The sequence below is a fragment of the Marmota marmota genome, unplaced genomic scaffold, assembly GCF_001458135.2.
Source record: "Marmota marmota marmota unplaced genomic scaffold, marMar, whole genome shotgun sequence".
NCBI lineage: Eukaryota > Metazoa > Chordata > Mammalia > Rodentia > Sciuridae > Marmota > Marmota marmota.
Window position 1 is genome coordinate 726,242 of NW_025999900.1, and position 14,173 is coordinate 740,414.

General features: G+C 33.6%; 1 protein-coding gene across 4 annotated transcripts in view; it reads left to right on the plus strand.

The window, feature by feature from the left end:
* The window catches only part of Slc38a6 (solute carrier family 38 member 6), a 57,039-nt gene that overhangs the window by 7,963 nt on the left and 34,903 nt on the right, over positions 1–14,173 (plus strand). For 3 of the 4 annotated variants that reach the window (XM_015489900.2, XM_048798454.1, XM_048798456.1), the window contains exon 4: positions 12,508–12,560. The exons of the other annotated variant lie outside the window; for it this stretch is intronic. In XM_015489900.2, the coding sequence (XP_015345386.1) occupies positions 12,508–12,560 (53 nt within the window). The remainder of the gene's footprint in view (positions 1–12,507; positions 12,561–14,173) is intronic. 4 annotated transcript variants of the gene reach the window in all.

Below are 14,173 nucleotides of genomic sequence, written 5' to 3' on the forward strand. Positions count from 1 at the left end.
TACTCAGCTCCTCTGAGGACACTGCATCATTGTTCACTCTTTCCTTCCATGTCCCTCATACCATTCATAAGATTGGATGGGTGCCCTGGTTATATCTCATATCTACTTCTCAACCATCTTCTTCCTCTTAAACCCCCAACTTTGAATCACATAAGTATATACCACCTACTCCTCTCCATGTTGTTATTGTCCGAACACTCCTATACCATCTCCTGTCATTTCAAGAATATTTTAGTTAAAAGCCAAAATATTAATCTCCCATTTCTTTTAGTTTCTTCAATATTGCCCTGTCATATTTTTAGATGATTTCTGTGTTCATGTAGCCAAATATTATAATATTTTTAGTTCTTGAATCTCTTCAATGATTACATCCTCTATCTACCTCAGCTATTTATTACTTGGTCATATTTTCTTGGTTGATCATGTCATTACCAAAATGGTGTTGCCGTCCAAAATCTCATTTTTAAATGTCCAGTTCTCCAGCCACCACCATCTTCCACTTTTCTATCTCATTCTCTGAAATAGCCCAGCTCTTTGACAATTCTTCACCCCCTACTAGGACTTTAATTTGATTTTCCCACCTTTGCACTATCCCTCACATAGTTGTCTCTACCCCACCAGAGTCTTTATCACCTTCATGCCTTGCTGTCTCTGAATAATACTGTAAACTGTTATAGTTGACCAGTTATAGATTGATGATTTCACTCCACACTCCATATACCCATATCAGCTATAATTGGAACTCTCCATTTAGATGTTCTATAGGCATTATAAGCCCAGTGTGTTCGAAGTTAAACTTACCTTTCATCTCTGACATCTCAAATGTGTTTCTATTCCTGTGTGCCTACCCCAGTGAATGGTATCACTTAGTTTTTATCTCATATGTCACCAAGTTACTAATCAATTTTTAAATATTTCTTAGATCTAATTCTTGTTCCTTATTGCTACTGGATAGATCATGCCATAACCCCTCACAAGGATTATATTGGAGTTGAATCATAACATGAATATAAATTATAGGATCCTAAAGAGGAGGGAAAAGTAATACTTTAAATAGGACTGAGTAATCCTGTTTGCATTCTCCTCAAAGGATGTATATTCATCTGGAGTTTGAGTGTAAGGTGCAAAATGCAAATAATACCATTCCCTTTGTTAGTCAAGGTTTGTTTTCTTAAAAGATAAAATTTATATTGAGTTTATTGTATGTGTGGTGCTGATTTAAGAGATTTGTATTTATCGATTGATCTGAGGTTGATAATGTAAAATTTATAGCCACTTTGGAATACATTTTTTTCTTTGTATTTTTGCTTTGTTTTTTTGTGAAACCAAACATAACTTACTCTGTGATGCCCCTCTTGGTATTTACTAAAATGAATTCAAGACTTACTGTCTACCTATGCATGGATGTTTACAGCAGTGTTATTTACAATTGGTGAAATTTGGGAGCAACCAAAATATCCTCATTAGTGAATGAAAAAAAAAAAAAAGCCATTGAGACATATTGATACAATAAATAAAGAAATGAGCCATCAAGATACAAAAAAGGGGACTAGGGTTGTGTGGCTCAGTGGTAGAGCGCTCGCCTAGTGCATGCAGGCCCTGGGTTCAATCCTCAGGTACCACATGAAAATAAATAAAACAAAGGTATTGTGTACAACTAAAAAATAAAATATTTTTTTTAAAAAAAAAAGGTACAAAAAGGCATAGAGGAATTTAAAATACATACTACCAGGTAAAAGAAACCATGGGATCCAGCAGTTCCTCTTTGGGTTATGTGCACACAGGATATGAAATCAGTACCTTGTAGAGATAATCAGTGCTCTCCTGTCAACTGTAGTATCATTCCCAATAGCCAAATTGTGGAAAGAACCTAAGTGTCTGTCAGTGGATGAATGAATAAAGAAATTATGTATTTACAATGTAACATTATTCAGCCTTAAAAAAGAGATCTTTCCAAGTTTGCTAAGTAAAGTAAGCAAGACATAGAAAAATCTGCATGTTCTCATTTACATATGGAATCTAAAAAAGTCAAAGACATGGAAACAAAGAATAGAACACAGTTTACAGGGGCTCTGGGGAGGTGGGAGATATGAGGAGTTGATGATCAAAGTTTATGAAATCATAGATGATGCATAAATATAAAAATTAATGTACAGCGTGTTGAATATAGTTAATACTGTATTATTTACTGGAGATTTGCCAAGACAGTAGATTTCAGGTGCTTTAATCATAGAAAGAAAAAGGTGGGGGGAGGTAAGGGAAGAAGAAAGAAACAGAAGGGAGCTGGGGAAGAAATAAAGGGAACAGGAGGAGGGAGAAGGGAAAGGGAAGTACCCGGGACTGAATTAGAGCAAATTATATTCCATGCCTTTATAGTTATGTCAAAATGAATCCCAATGTTATGTGTAACTAAATAGAACCAAGGAAAAGGAAAAAATATGTGGGCTTTTTTGCTGAGGCAGTGAGAGGTTTAAGACTCAAGGTAGATACTGCAATTCACCACTTGTTGCTTCCAGAGAGAATTTTGGTCTTTTCTGGATCCTATAACATAGTCTCTTTTTTTGAGAAAGAGAATATAGTCCCCTGTCTTCCTCTTCCTAAAGAAGATTACAATTCTTTTATGAGAATTTTTATTTTTAGTAATGGAACATGTGGAGTGAAAGGGTCTTTTGCTGTCCATATTTTGTTTTGTGGGTTTTTTTCCCCATTTGTTTTGTTTTGAGATGAAGTCTATCTGTGTTGCTCAGAATGGCCTTAAACTCATGATCCTCCCCTAAAGTAGCTAGGATTACAGGGGAGAGCTACTGTGTTCAACTTGTTTTGTCTTTTAAAGCAAAAGTTTTTAAAACTGTCTAGGGCAGTAGTTTTCCCTTTTTATAGTAAATAGTTTCTAAATGCTCCTGTTACTACCTGAAAAAAAAAAAATTCAGTAGGTATTATAATGTACCTGTGGTGAACTGAATAATGGCCCTCCAAAAGACAGTCACATCCTAATTCCTAGAACCTGTGGATGTTATATTATATGACAAAAAAGTACTCTGTAGGTATGATTAAGTTAAGGAGTTTGAGATAGCAGGATTATCTTGGCAGGCTCTAAATTCAGTCATATGTGTCAGAAGGAAGATCACAGACAGAAGAAGCAATGTGACCATAGGCAGAGAGTGGAGTGATAAAACCACAAATAAAGGTATACTAACAGCTACCAGAAGCTGGAAGAGGCAAGGAATAGAGTCTTTCCAGAACCTTAAAAAGGAGTGTGCCATGTTGACACCTTGATTTTGGCTCAGCTAAACTTGAGTTTGGACTTATGGCCTTCAGAAGTGTGAAAAAAATAAATTTCTGTTGTTGTAAGCCACCAAATTTATGATAGTTTATTAGAGCAGCCATAGAAAACCAGTGTACTACCTATGTATTATATAATGCCATTACAATAAAATAAAAGAAGAAGAAACAAAGTAAATGTTGGTGTATATTTTCCATCCCTTTAGGAATCAATTTTTGACAAAATTCCAAACAAATTAGTAAGTAACACACCAAGTTAGGGTTTCCTGCATTTACATGGTAATTGTATTCCTAGAAATTTAGTTTATATTCAGATCATTAACCCCATGGTTTTTATAACATCTACCATGTGCTTGACACACACAGGGCATTTTATAAAAGCTGGATATGTGGGTAATGAATGGATGAATGTCCTAAAACTATAGAGGAGTTACATTTTATAAGTTTCAAAATTAACATACAATGCAAAAGTTATGCTTAGTCAAATTACCTTTGGAAATTCCTGCTGTGTACAGTGGCACACACCTATGATCCTAGTGACTTGGGAGGCTGAGGCAGGAAGATCACCAAGTTGAGACCAACCTTGGCAATTTAGTAAGACTCTGTCTTAAAGTAAAAAAGGTCTGGGGATGTAGCTCAGTGGTAAAGTCCCCCTAGATCAATCCCCAGTACTGGTTCAATCCTTATATAAGAAAAAAAAAAAGATTTTTTTTTATATAGTTTATAAGATAAAGTATTCACTATCTACATGACATGTTGCACTCTTGACATACCATTTCTCAGGAAAGCTGACAGTTGCTAGGATTTTTTTATTTGGTTCATTTAGTTTGGTTTTGCCCAGAATTAGTCTGGATGTCATAGAAAGGCCATGGATCGCTTTAGGGTCAAGATGAATAACATTCAGCATTGTAAGAGGCACACAAGAACTGAAAACAACTGAAATATAACAGATTCATGTTTCCCAAATCATAGCTCACTATGGACATTTGCTGATCATTTGGAATGGTAGTCAGCTGTCCAAACTCTATTTTAATCTCATTTTCTTTTGATTAGTGAGCCAACAGACCACAGTTAATCAAGTGGGTTCATTATGTGACTCTGTCTTCAGTGCATTACTGTTCCTGTCTCATCCGTTTTATTATTGAGTGATTCTCAGCTGGGTTTGATTTTTCTCCACCAGGGCATTTGGCAATGTTTGAAGACATTTCTGATTGTCATACCTAGGGATGGGCAGATGGCAGGGATGAGGCACTTTTGGCATTTCGTGGGTAAAGGTCAGGATTACTGCTAAACTCCTACAGTATGCAAGACAGCCTCCTTTAACAACAACAACAAAAAAAAATTATCTAGGCCAAAAAGTAGTGACAAGGTTGCAAAACCCTGGGTTAGACTGTGTGTGCTCTACTCAGGTGCTCTACTCCTGATTTTGGAATTATATCAGGAATCATTTGTACGTGCTTTGATGTTGGAGTAAATGCTTCCTTGACAGAGGCTAAACTTTTTGTTATTGGGCCATAGGAAAGGATTGGGTGTGAGTCCTTCTAGGGTTAAAATTTTTAATTTAATTTTTTATTTTTATCAAAAGTATTATATGCTAACATATACACACATATGCACTTATGTATGAGCAATTTCCTACCCTTTCTTTCCCACCTCTCTTATATTTCCCAGAGTTAATTTAAAAATGTTGTCTTTCCAAGTCTAGATAATAACCCTCGTTATATGTTGATTTAAGAGATAGTCTGTTTGTTACAAACGATAAGCATTTAGCTCAAATGCACTAATATCTCCCTTTTTCTTTATAATTTCTTTTTTTAATAATTTTTATTAGTTTCTACTCAATAGTTTGTTCATTGGTTATTTTGTAACTCAAAAAAAAAAAACAACAAAAAAAAACCATGTAATCTCTTTTTTGGTCCATCAACTTTAAATCCTATTTTCGACTCTGCCTTCTTGACATCTGTGCTCCTATCCTTTCTTTCAACTCTCCTCTCCCTATTTCCATAGTCTGTTAATTCTTTCCTTACATTATCAAGATTGACAGTATTTTCTTTGTTTATGTGATCATTTGAAGTTGTTCATGTTTATAAGTTGAATATAAAAGCTTAAAACTAAAGCATAATGTTTACTGTAGAGCTAAGTAGTTTATTGGGATCCCAGAACCCTCTCTATCCATGCAGCATTACAGCATCTATTGCTACTTGAAAAATGGTAATATCTTAGCATTCTATTTTCTTTTATTGTAAATAGGGCTCTAAAATCATACTACAATCAGCTGGTATACTGATAATTTAAAACACATTAAGAGGGATCAGAAATGGCCACTAAATTGCATACTGAATACTCAAAATATGAATGACCCCATGGATACTATTAGAAAAAAGTTGAGAGGAAAATAATGGAAAACACAAGAAAGAAAAGAATTTCAGAATAATAAGGGCACATTCCAAATGGCCAACTTTCTGAGAGTTAAACTGTGTTTGAATAACTCACGTCCCTCGATCCAGATCCAAAGATAATATTGCTGCTGCTGAAACTTGGGCTCTGTACTGTAACCAGAGTTTATTAATTGTCCTATTTCATTGAGGAAAAAATGCAAAGCAGACAGAACACTGGAGTAACTAGCTGGAAATATTCCACTATTTCATGGGAAGCAGCTTTCCAAATGATTTCTGTGGAGGCCAAACTCTTGGTCTAGCCAAAATAGCACTAAAGTGTGCCTTGATGGTACATTAAAGAAGAAATTTTTTCCCAGTTTACTTTGATTAAGATTTATAGCTCTCTACCTCCTCAAAACATAACATTGATTTTTTTAATATCAAAAAATAATTTTCTAAAATAGATTACTAATGATTGCTTTTAGTTATTTATTTAAGAAAGGTTGTGCCAAGTACTGCTTATATGAATTCCTGTAAAAGACTGGATTAATTTCATAGTTAATGTTATTTCTTTTCTTTAGGAATATCCTATTCATGTGATTGGTGATAATTATATCTTATTTTTTTTATCTCTTAAAACATCTCTCATAAGATGTTGATCATACAAGAGCAAAAAAAATAATAGAAATGCTTCAGTTAATAACACTAGAGAAAATTAAAATTGCAGCTTAAATGAAATCTGTCAGATATTGAGTAGAGAAAATGGAACCACTCAAGTATCGTGGGGGTCTTTCTAGGGTTTTGTTTTGTTTTGTTTTTGAGCCAGAATCTCACTATATTGCCCAGACTGGTCTCTAACCTGTAGGCTCATGTGAATCCTCCTCATTAGCTTCCTGAGTAGCTAAACTCCAGGTGTGTGCTACCATGCCCAACTTTATGGTTTTTAAAAATAAAGTTCCACAATTTAGACCTTAAACAACTTAGTGGAACCCTGTCTCTAAATAAAAAATTTAAAAAGGGCTGGGGATGTGGCTCAGTGGTTATGTGCCCCTGGGTTCAATCCCAATACCAAAAAAAAAGTTCCACTACCCCCATTATATAGGTAGTATAAAATACCTGAAAAACGGGGTTGGGGATGTGGCTCAAGCAGTAGCGCGCTTGCCTAGCATGCGTGCGGCCCGGGTTCAATCCTCAACACCACATACAAACAAAGATGTTGTGTCCGCGGAAAACTAAAATAAATAAATAAATATTTTTAAAAAAATAAAATAAAATACCTGAAAAAGAAGGGAAAAAAGAATAAAGACTAAACTATTACTGTTGCCATTTATGAATAATTTGTTCCACTCATTTTGTGTTTTGTTTTATAGAGCTATTCAAATCCTATTTGTTGTATTTTAAATAATACTGGCATTTTCATGTTATTATAAACACAGTTTTTAGTGGCTTTATATTACTCTATCAGGTATGCCTACTGTAATTTATATCAACCCTTTATTGTTATTGAGCATTTAAGTTTTGTTTATCTAGTGTATGCCATGCTGTGACGAGTATCTTTGCATCTTTCTCTGATTTTAGTCTTATTTCCTAATATAAAAGCTCCCAGGGGTCAAATGTTCTAAACATTTTAACCACTGATTGTTCAAATCAAATCGCATTCCAACCATTAATACCAGTTTATTCTGTTACCAGCATTTTAAGAAATTGCTTACGTGACAGAACAGAACTTTAAAAAAGTGTTTCATTGGTGTTTTGGTTTATATGCTGAGATGCTCCAGAAAACCATTAAAAATCAAGGATGTGGAAATAAAGCTTTTGGCTGACTGTGTACACATTTTAGTAAAGCCTCGAAGTTAAGCCAAAAGCCATTATTCATATTCATGATGTCCAGGCATGGAAAAGTGCTTCTAATTTTTGCAACATAAAAGGAGTCTGATGACAGTGACAGAACTGAATGACTACCCAGACATGCTGACTAGAACGTTAGAATTAGGACTTGAGCACTGTACTCGGTCTCCATTTAAAAGTCTAATTTTATTTTTTTACTTTCAGTTTGAGAATTTGTTGTCCTTAGTGATATTTTTATAAAACTGAAAAATAATAGAACCAGAGAGCAAGCTTGAGATTGCTAAAATGTCAGAAGTTGCAATTTAAATTGTCTTCCTTAATCTACTAGTTTGATTATATTTCCTGGAACAGTGAAGGTTGCATATCTATTCTTTTCAGATTCTTTTGTATTAGGATTGTTTGGTCATAATAAACAATCCATTTAGTTTTTCATGTTTACTAAATATGCATTCTATACTTATTTTCTGCTATTTAAACGTAAAACAGGGCTGGGGGTGTATCTCAGTGGTTGAGCTATTGCCTAGTATGTATCAGGTCTTAGTTTTAATTCCCACATCCCTAAACAAATAAACAAATAAATAAATAACCCTAGTGAAACTCTGCGATGAGTTAAACTCTTTGATGAGTATTTTCTTGATAACTTACAAACAATTAAATCTTGCCAAAGAAGTCATTTGAAAAGAAGATATTTGATGCATTCCCATATGTAACAGAAAAGCTTCCTTGCTTTAAATTCCTGGAAAGAAAATTATTCTTGGGGCTGGGGTTGTGGCTCAGCGGTAGAGCACTCACCTAGCACATGAGAGGCCCTGGATTCGATCCTCAGCACCACATAAATAAATAAACAAAATAAAGATATTGTGTACAACAAAAAAGTAAAATATTAAAAAAAAAGAAAAAATTATTCTGAAGAATAATGTATTGGTCAAAATATATTGTTATATTGTGAGTATGTACAAATGTGTAACAATAAATCCCATCATTATGTTACAAATGTAGTGTTCCAATAAAAAAAAAAAGTGGAAAATATAAAACAAAAAAATATAGAATCTCAGGTCCCACCCCAAGACCGACTAACTCAGCATCTCTGAGAAGGGACTTTCCAAAAGAAAAAAGAAAAAGAAAACAAGAAGAAAGAAAAAAAGAATGAACACATTTAATTGTAATATTATAAGAATGCTAAAAACAGTGATATTTCTTTAATCTCATGGCTCAGTGACAGATCACAGATATTCTGGAGAGTTGGTTCACATAATAAAAAATCTAATAAAATTACCTTTTAAATGCCAAATTAGATGCATGTTAACGTGTAGACAATTTTCTGGTTTAATATATGTACCAAGGCTGACTGGAATGTTAAGTATAAGGAATTGTGCCTGTATATAATGCTGTCAATTAGGTTTAAAAATGTTAAAACAAACTAGTAAAAATTTATTGATTAAAATAATGATTACTTTTTGTAATGATATTTACTTTAAAATGTGTGTATTTGAAGCAAAGAATTTTGGCCTTTCACATAGGAAGGAAAATGCCAGTCCTAAAAGTTTCGTAATTCTGCTTTTTAATTTTGTGTTTTAAATATATCAAAAATTGGGCCGGGGTTGTGGCTCAGTGGTAGAGCACTTGTCTAGCATGCATGAGGCACTGGGTTCGATCCCCGGCACCACAAAAAAATAAACAAATAAAATAAAGGTATTAAAAAAATAATTTAAAAAAATCAAAAATCTACCCCTTATAAAATTATTGTTGAAATCTTTCACTATTAAAGCATAAAGGTTTCTACTTATAATTAAATTCAAATTCAAAACTAAATTATACTTGTGTACTGTGTTTAGCATTAAGTGAATACATTTTTTTTTTTTGGTACCAGGGATTGAACTCAGGGGCACTCAAACACTGACCTTCATCCCCATCCCTATTTTGTATTTTATTTAGAGACAGGGTCTCACTGAGTTACTTAGCACCTCACTGTTGATAAGGTTGGCTTTGAACTTGTGATCCTCCTATCTCAGCCTCCCAGTCTACTGAGATTACAGGTGTGTGCCCCCACCTCCGGCTTCCATTTTTAAAAATAGCTGAATCATCCAAAAAGTTTTCTCAAAGGATTTTTCAAATCCTTTGATTACCCTGATAATAGATTAAAATTGAAATATTTTTTCTTAATTACTAAAACTCCATATTTTTTTAATATTGTACTATTTTCTTTCTGAGTTTATATTATAATATATAAAGGCCATATATTTTTTTACAAATGTTTATTTGTATATACTTGGAAGTTTTTAGTTATGAAAGTACAAACGAATATTTTGCTGATAAGTGGAAGTTGATAAGAAAACCCATATGTAAATCAATGGATGTGTAACTCATGTGATTCTTCAATCTGTATACGGGGTAAAAATGGGAGTTCATAACCCATTTGAATCAAAGTGTGAAATATGATATATCAAGAACTATGTAATGTTTTGAACAACCAACAATAAAAATTAAGAAAAGAAAACCCATGTTTATGTTGAACAGTTTATTAAAACTGGGTTTAGGAAATGATGAGCTGTATATTTGGCCAATGGGAGATGTGTATTATTGTACCATGCCTTAGTATCTGCTTCTCTTTAGCATAAGCACTATGAGTTTATGAACTTTTATTTTTTTTAATGGGGAGTTTAACCTAGGGGCACTTAACCACTGAGCCACATCCCAAGCCTCCCCCTTTTTTATGCACTTTTCACACAAATGATAGCACTACTAACTTAAACATGAAGCTATATGGACTAAGGATGTAATTTGGTTCCTTTATAAGCCATTTAATTTTCATCTTTTTAATGAATACATTGCTTAAATGTGTGAAATAAGAATGTAATTTATTATTCTTTTATGATGAAGAAGAGTATATGCCCTACTAATTGTTGGATAAAAGTGTTGCTTCCACCGTTAATACATTATTATCATGCTAGACACCTGGAAGAGTGAATGTCTTTGAAAGTATTGTACAACTTTAATACTTTATCTAACTTTTATTTACATATCCAGTTTGGGGAAACTTTTGCAGTGAAAACTTAAATTTGGACAATGTGTATGCAAGTACTGTATAGGGAGAAGTGGGATATTAAGTAATTATGCCATTTGAATTCTTATAGCCTGGATATTGGTTAAACAACCTTGAGATTTGCTACATACTCTGTCCTAAGGACTCTGTCCTTATAAACCACAGGTCTTCAAAAGTTCCTACTAAAGTTGTTACTTCTAGCTGGGCCCATGGTACATGCCTATAATTTCAACTACTTGGGAGTTTGAGGCAGGAGGATTAAAAGTTTAGGGTCAGCCTGGACAACTTAGGGAGATACTAACTAAAAAAAAAAGTCACTACTACTGCTTTAAATTTAGTGTGATCATCCAGTAGTTTTAGGAAAGGTGAACCCAAGCCACTAGGAGTTTGCAGAATTAATATTGAAAGTGTTTGAGCAACTGTCAGTATTTCAGAACACTTTAGAGAAATCACAAATTGACCCATGACCAGTTTATACAATTTATTTAAAATAGATGCAGAGGGGATGTCAGGTAGATACATAGATGATTGTTAGTTGGTAACCAAGATTACTGTGTTGACAATGGTTACCTTATACTGATCAGAAACTTTTGCTTAATAAAAATGGGAAATAATTATTATGTGCCATTAGAGAGATAAAATCTTTCAGAATATGAAACACATTAATAAAAGGAGTCCTTGGTGATTTTTTTTAAAGGGGAAATCATCACTGTTGAATAAAAGGACATGAAAATCACAGGCATTGTGGGCTATATTTTGGGTTGAAAATTAAAGATTTAACGAAGAAATTTATCAAAGACTTTTTTAACAATAAACAAAGGAATTTGTTTTTTTCTTTTTTTCCTTTTATTCTTTTTAGATATACATGACAGGAGAGTATATTTTGACATATATACATGGAGTATAACTTTTTCTAATTAGGATCCCATTCTTGTGAAACTCCACAATATGGAGTTTCACTGGTTGTGTATTCTTATATGAACATAGGAAAGTTATGTCCAATTCATTCAACTGTCTTTCCTATTCCTGTCCCCCTTCCTTTCCCTTCATTCCCTTTTGTCTAATGCCGTGAACTTCTGTTCTACACTGCCCGCCCATTGTCTGTTAGCATCCACATATCAAAGAGAATATTTGGCATTTTGTTTTTTGGGGATTGGCTTATTTCACTTAACATGATAATCTCTAGTTCCATCCATTTACTGGCAAATGTCATAATTTTATTCTTCTTTATAGCTAATGTTTATGTATCACATTTTCCTTATTCATTCATCTATTGAAGGTTGGTTCTAAAGCTTATCTGTTGTGAATTGAGCTGCTGTAAACATTGATGTGGCTGCATTGATGTATGCTGATTTTAAGTCTTTGGGGTATATACTGAGGAGTAGAATAACTGGGTCAAATGGTGGTTCCATTCCAAGTTTTTTGAGGAATTTCCATACTGCTTTCCAGGGTGCACCAATTTTCAGCCCTACCAGCAATGTATGAGTGTACCTTTTCCCCCAACATTTATTGTTACTTGCATTCTTGATAAATGCCATTCTGACTGGAGTGAGATGGAATGTCAGTGTAGTTTTAATTTGCATTTCTGTAATTGCTAGAGGAGTGTAACTTTTTAAAATTTATTTGTTGACGGATTATATTTCTTATTCATGAAGTATCTGTTTACTTCCTTTGCCCATTTATTGGTTGGGATATTTGTTCTTTTGGTATTAATTTTTTGAGTTCTTTATATATCCTGGAGATTAATGCTCTAAAGACCTTTATATAAAATACCTAATTAAGTTCACCTTTCTTTCTATTACCTTTATTTTTTCCTCATATTTATGTCTAGTTCTGATGGGCCTGAATCCTAAAAATTATACTCTGCTTAGTTTTTAGTAGAATACCTTTCTTTCCTTGAAGACTTGGCACATAAATGGTTTGTGTAAAAGTGAAAATGATCATTTCTCTTAACAGCTGTAACATCTTATGAAGATCTTGGACTTTTTGCATTTGGATTACCCGGAAAGGTAATTTTATTTTTTTCTTATTGTGTCCAAAACCAAAGAGGCATTTTCTCCTTCTGTTTCAAGTTAAGAGACAAGTATATATAATAGAAAGACTTTTGGGGAATAAAAGGAAACAAAAGTTTGTAAAAAAAGAAGAAAAGAAAATGATGGGAGCAGGAAGAGAGAACAAGTATATGTGCCCCTATTTTGTATTTTATTTAGAGACAGGGTCTCACAAAGTTGCATAGTACCTCGGTATTGCTGAGGCTGGCTTTGAACTTGTCTCAGGCTTTTGAGACACTGAGATTACATATGTGTGCCACTGAGCCCAGCTAACATCATAGAATTTGAGAGTTAAACAATCCTGAAAGATTACCTAACTACCCCATCATTTATAGGTGAGAAAATTAAGGGCCAGAGCAGTTTAAAGGTCTTATTTTTTTTTATAACATTGTTTTGTTTATTTATTTTTTTATGTGGTGCTGAGGATCAAACCCAGTGCCTCATATATGCAAGGCAAACACTCTACACTGGGCTACAACCCCAGCCCAAGGGTCCTATTTATCAACAATTACATAAAGCCAATTCCACAACCTGTGACTACAGATTATAAATCTGCTACATTTCCTACTTAGAATAAGAAAGATGACAGCAAAATTTAGTGGCACTCATTTTTTATAGGTATTCTCATTTCAGAGCTAGAGAAAAACATTATCTTTTTTCGCAGATTATCAGGAGTTGAGCATTGCTATCAGTATTATAGTACTTTTTCCCCCCCCTGAAGAGCTAATCATACTTCTAGAACCCATATTTATGTTGGTTCCAAACAGAAATTTTTCTGTTTATAAATCTGTTTTTGTATTTTTGTTTGCTTGTATTTTTTTTAATTGAAAACCAAAATTTGTACATATTTACCATGTATAGAATGTTATAAAATATATATACAGATTACAGAATGGCTAAATTAAGTAACATATGTCTCACCTCACATACTGTTTCTTTTGCTTTTAATCTAAAAGGGTACCTTATTTGTAAATGGCTAACCTGAGTTATTGATCCCCCATGCTGGCCTTGAACTTGCAATTCTCCTGTGTCAACCTCCCAAATATGTAAGATTGTAGGTGTATGCCACCACATGCAGCTAAATTAACTTCTAAGGAGTGAGTATGGGAGGAAAAAGATACAACTATATAATGGAGAGGGGAAAAAAAAAACTTGTACTTATATTCCAATTAACTGTTTTTAAAGTATAAAAGGGAATGTTTAAATCATATACTAGGTGGTCTCATGGCTTAGACCTTAAAAACTTGAAATTTGCACAAAACAGGAAATATGTTACTTGAGGGTAAAGGATTGTATTCATCATCCCTGGTAACAGGTTCTCTTTCCTAAAATCAAGAGGTTTAGTGTAATCAGTGATGAATTTGATACAGCTAGTTTAATCAAAGAATAAGGACAAAAAAAGTTATTATATAAGAAAACTCCCCAGTTAATGTGGTCTGTAAACATGAATCTAAGTGTGATCACTGATCACTGTCATTTCACATTAGTATTTCATGCATCCTTGGGCAGCAACAATCTAAAAGAAGAGTAATGGATTGAGTCTCCTTTTCCTAAAACTCTAGAGCTGTTGC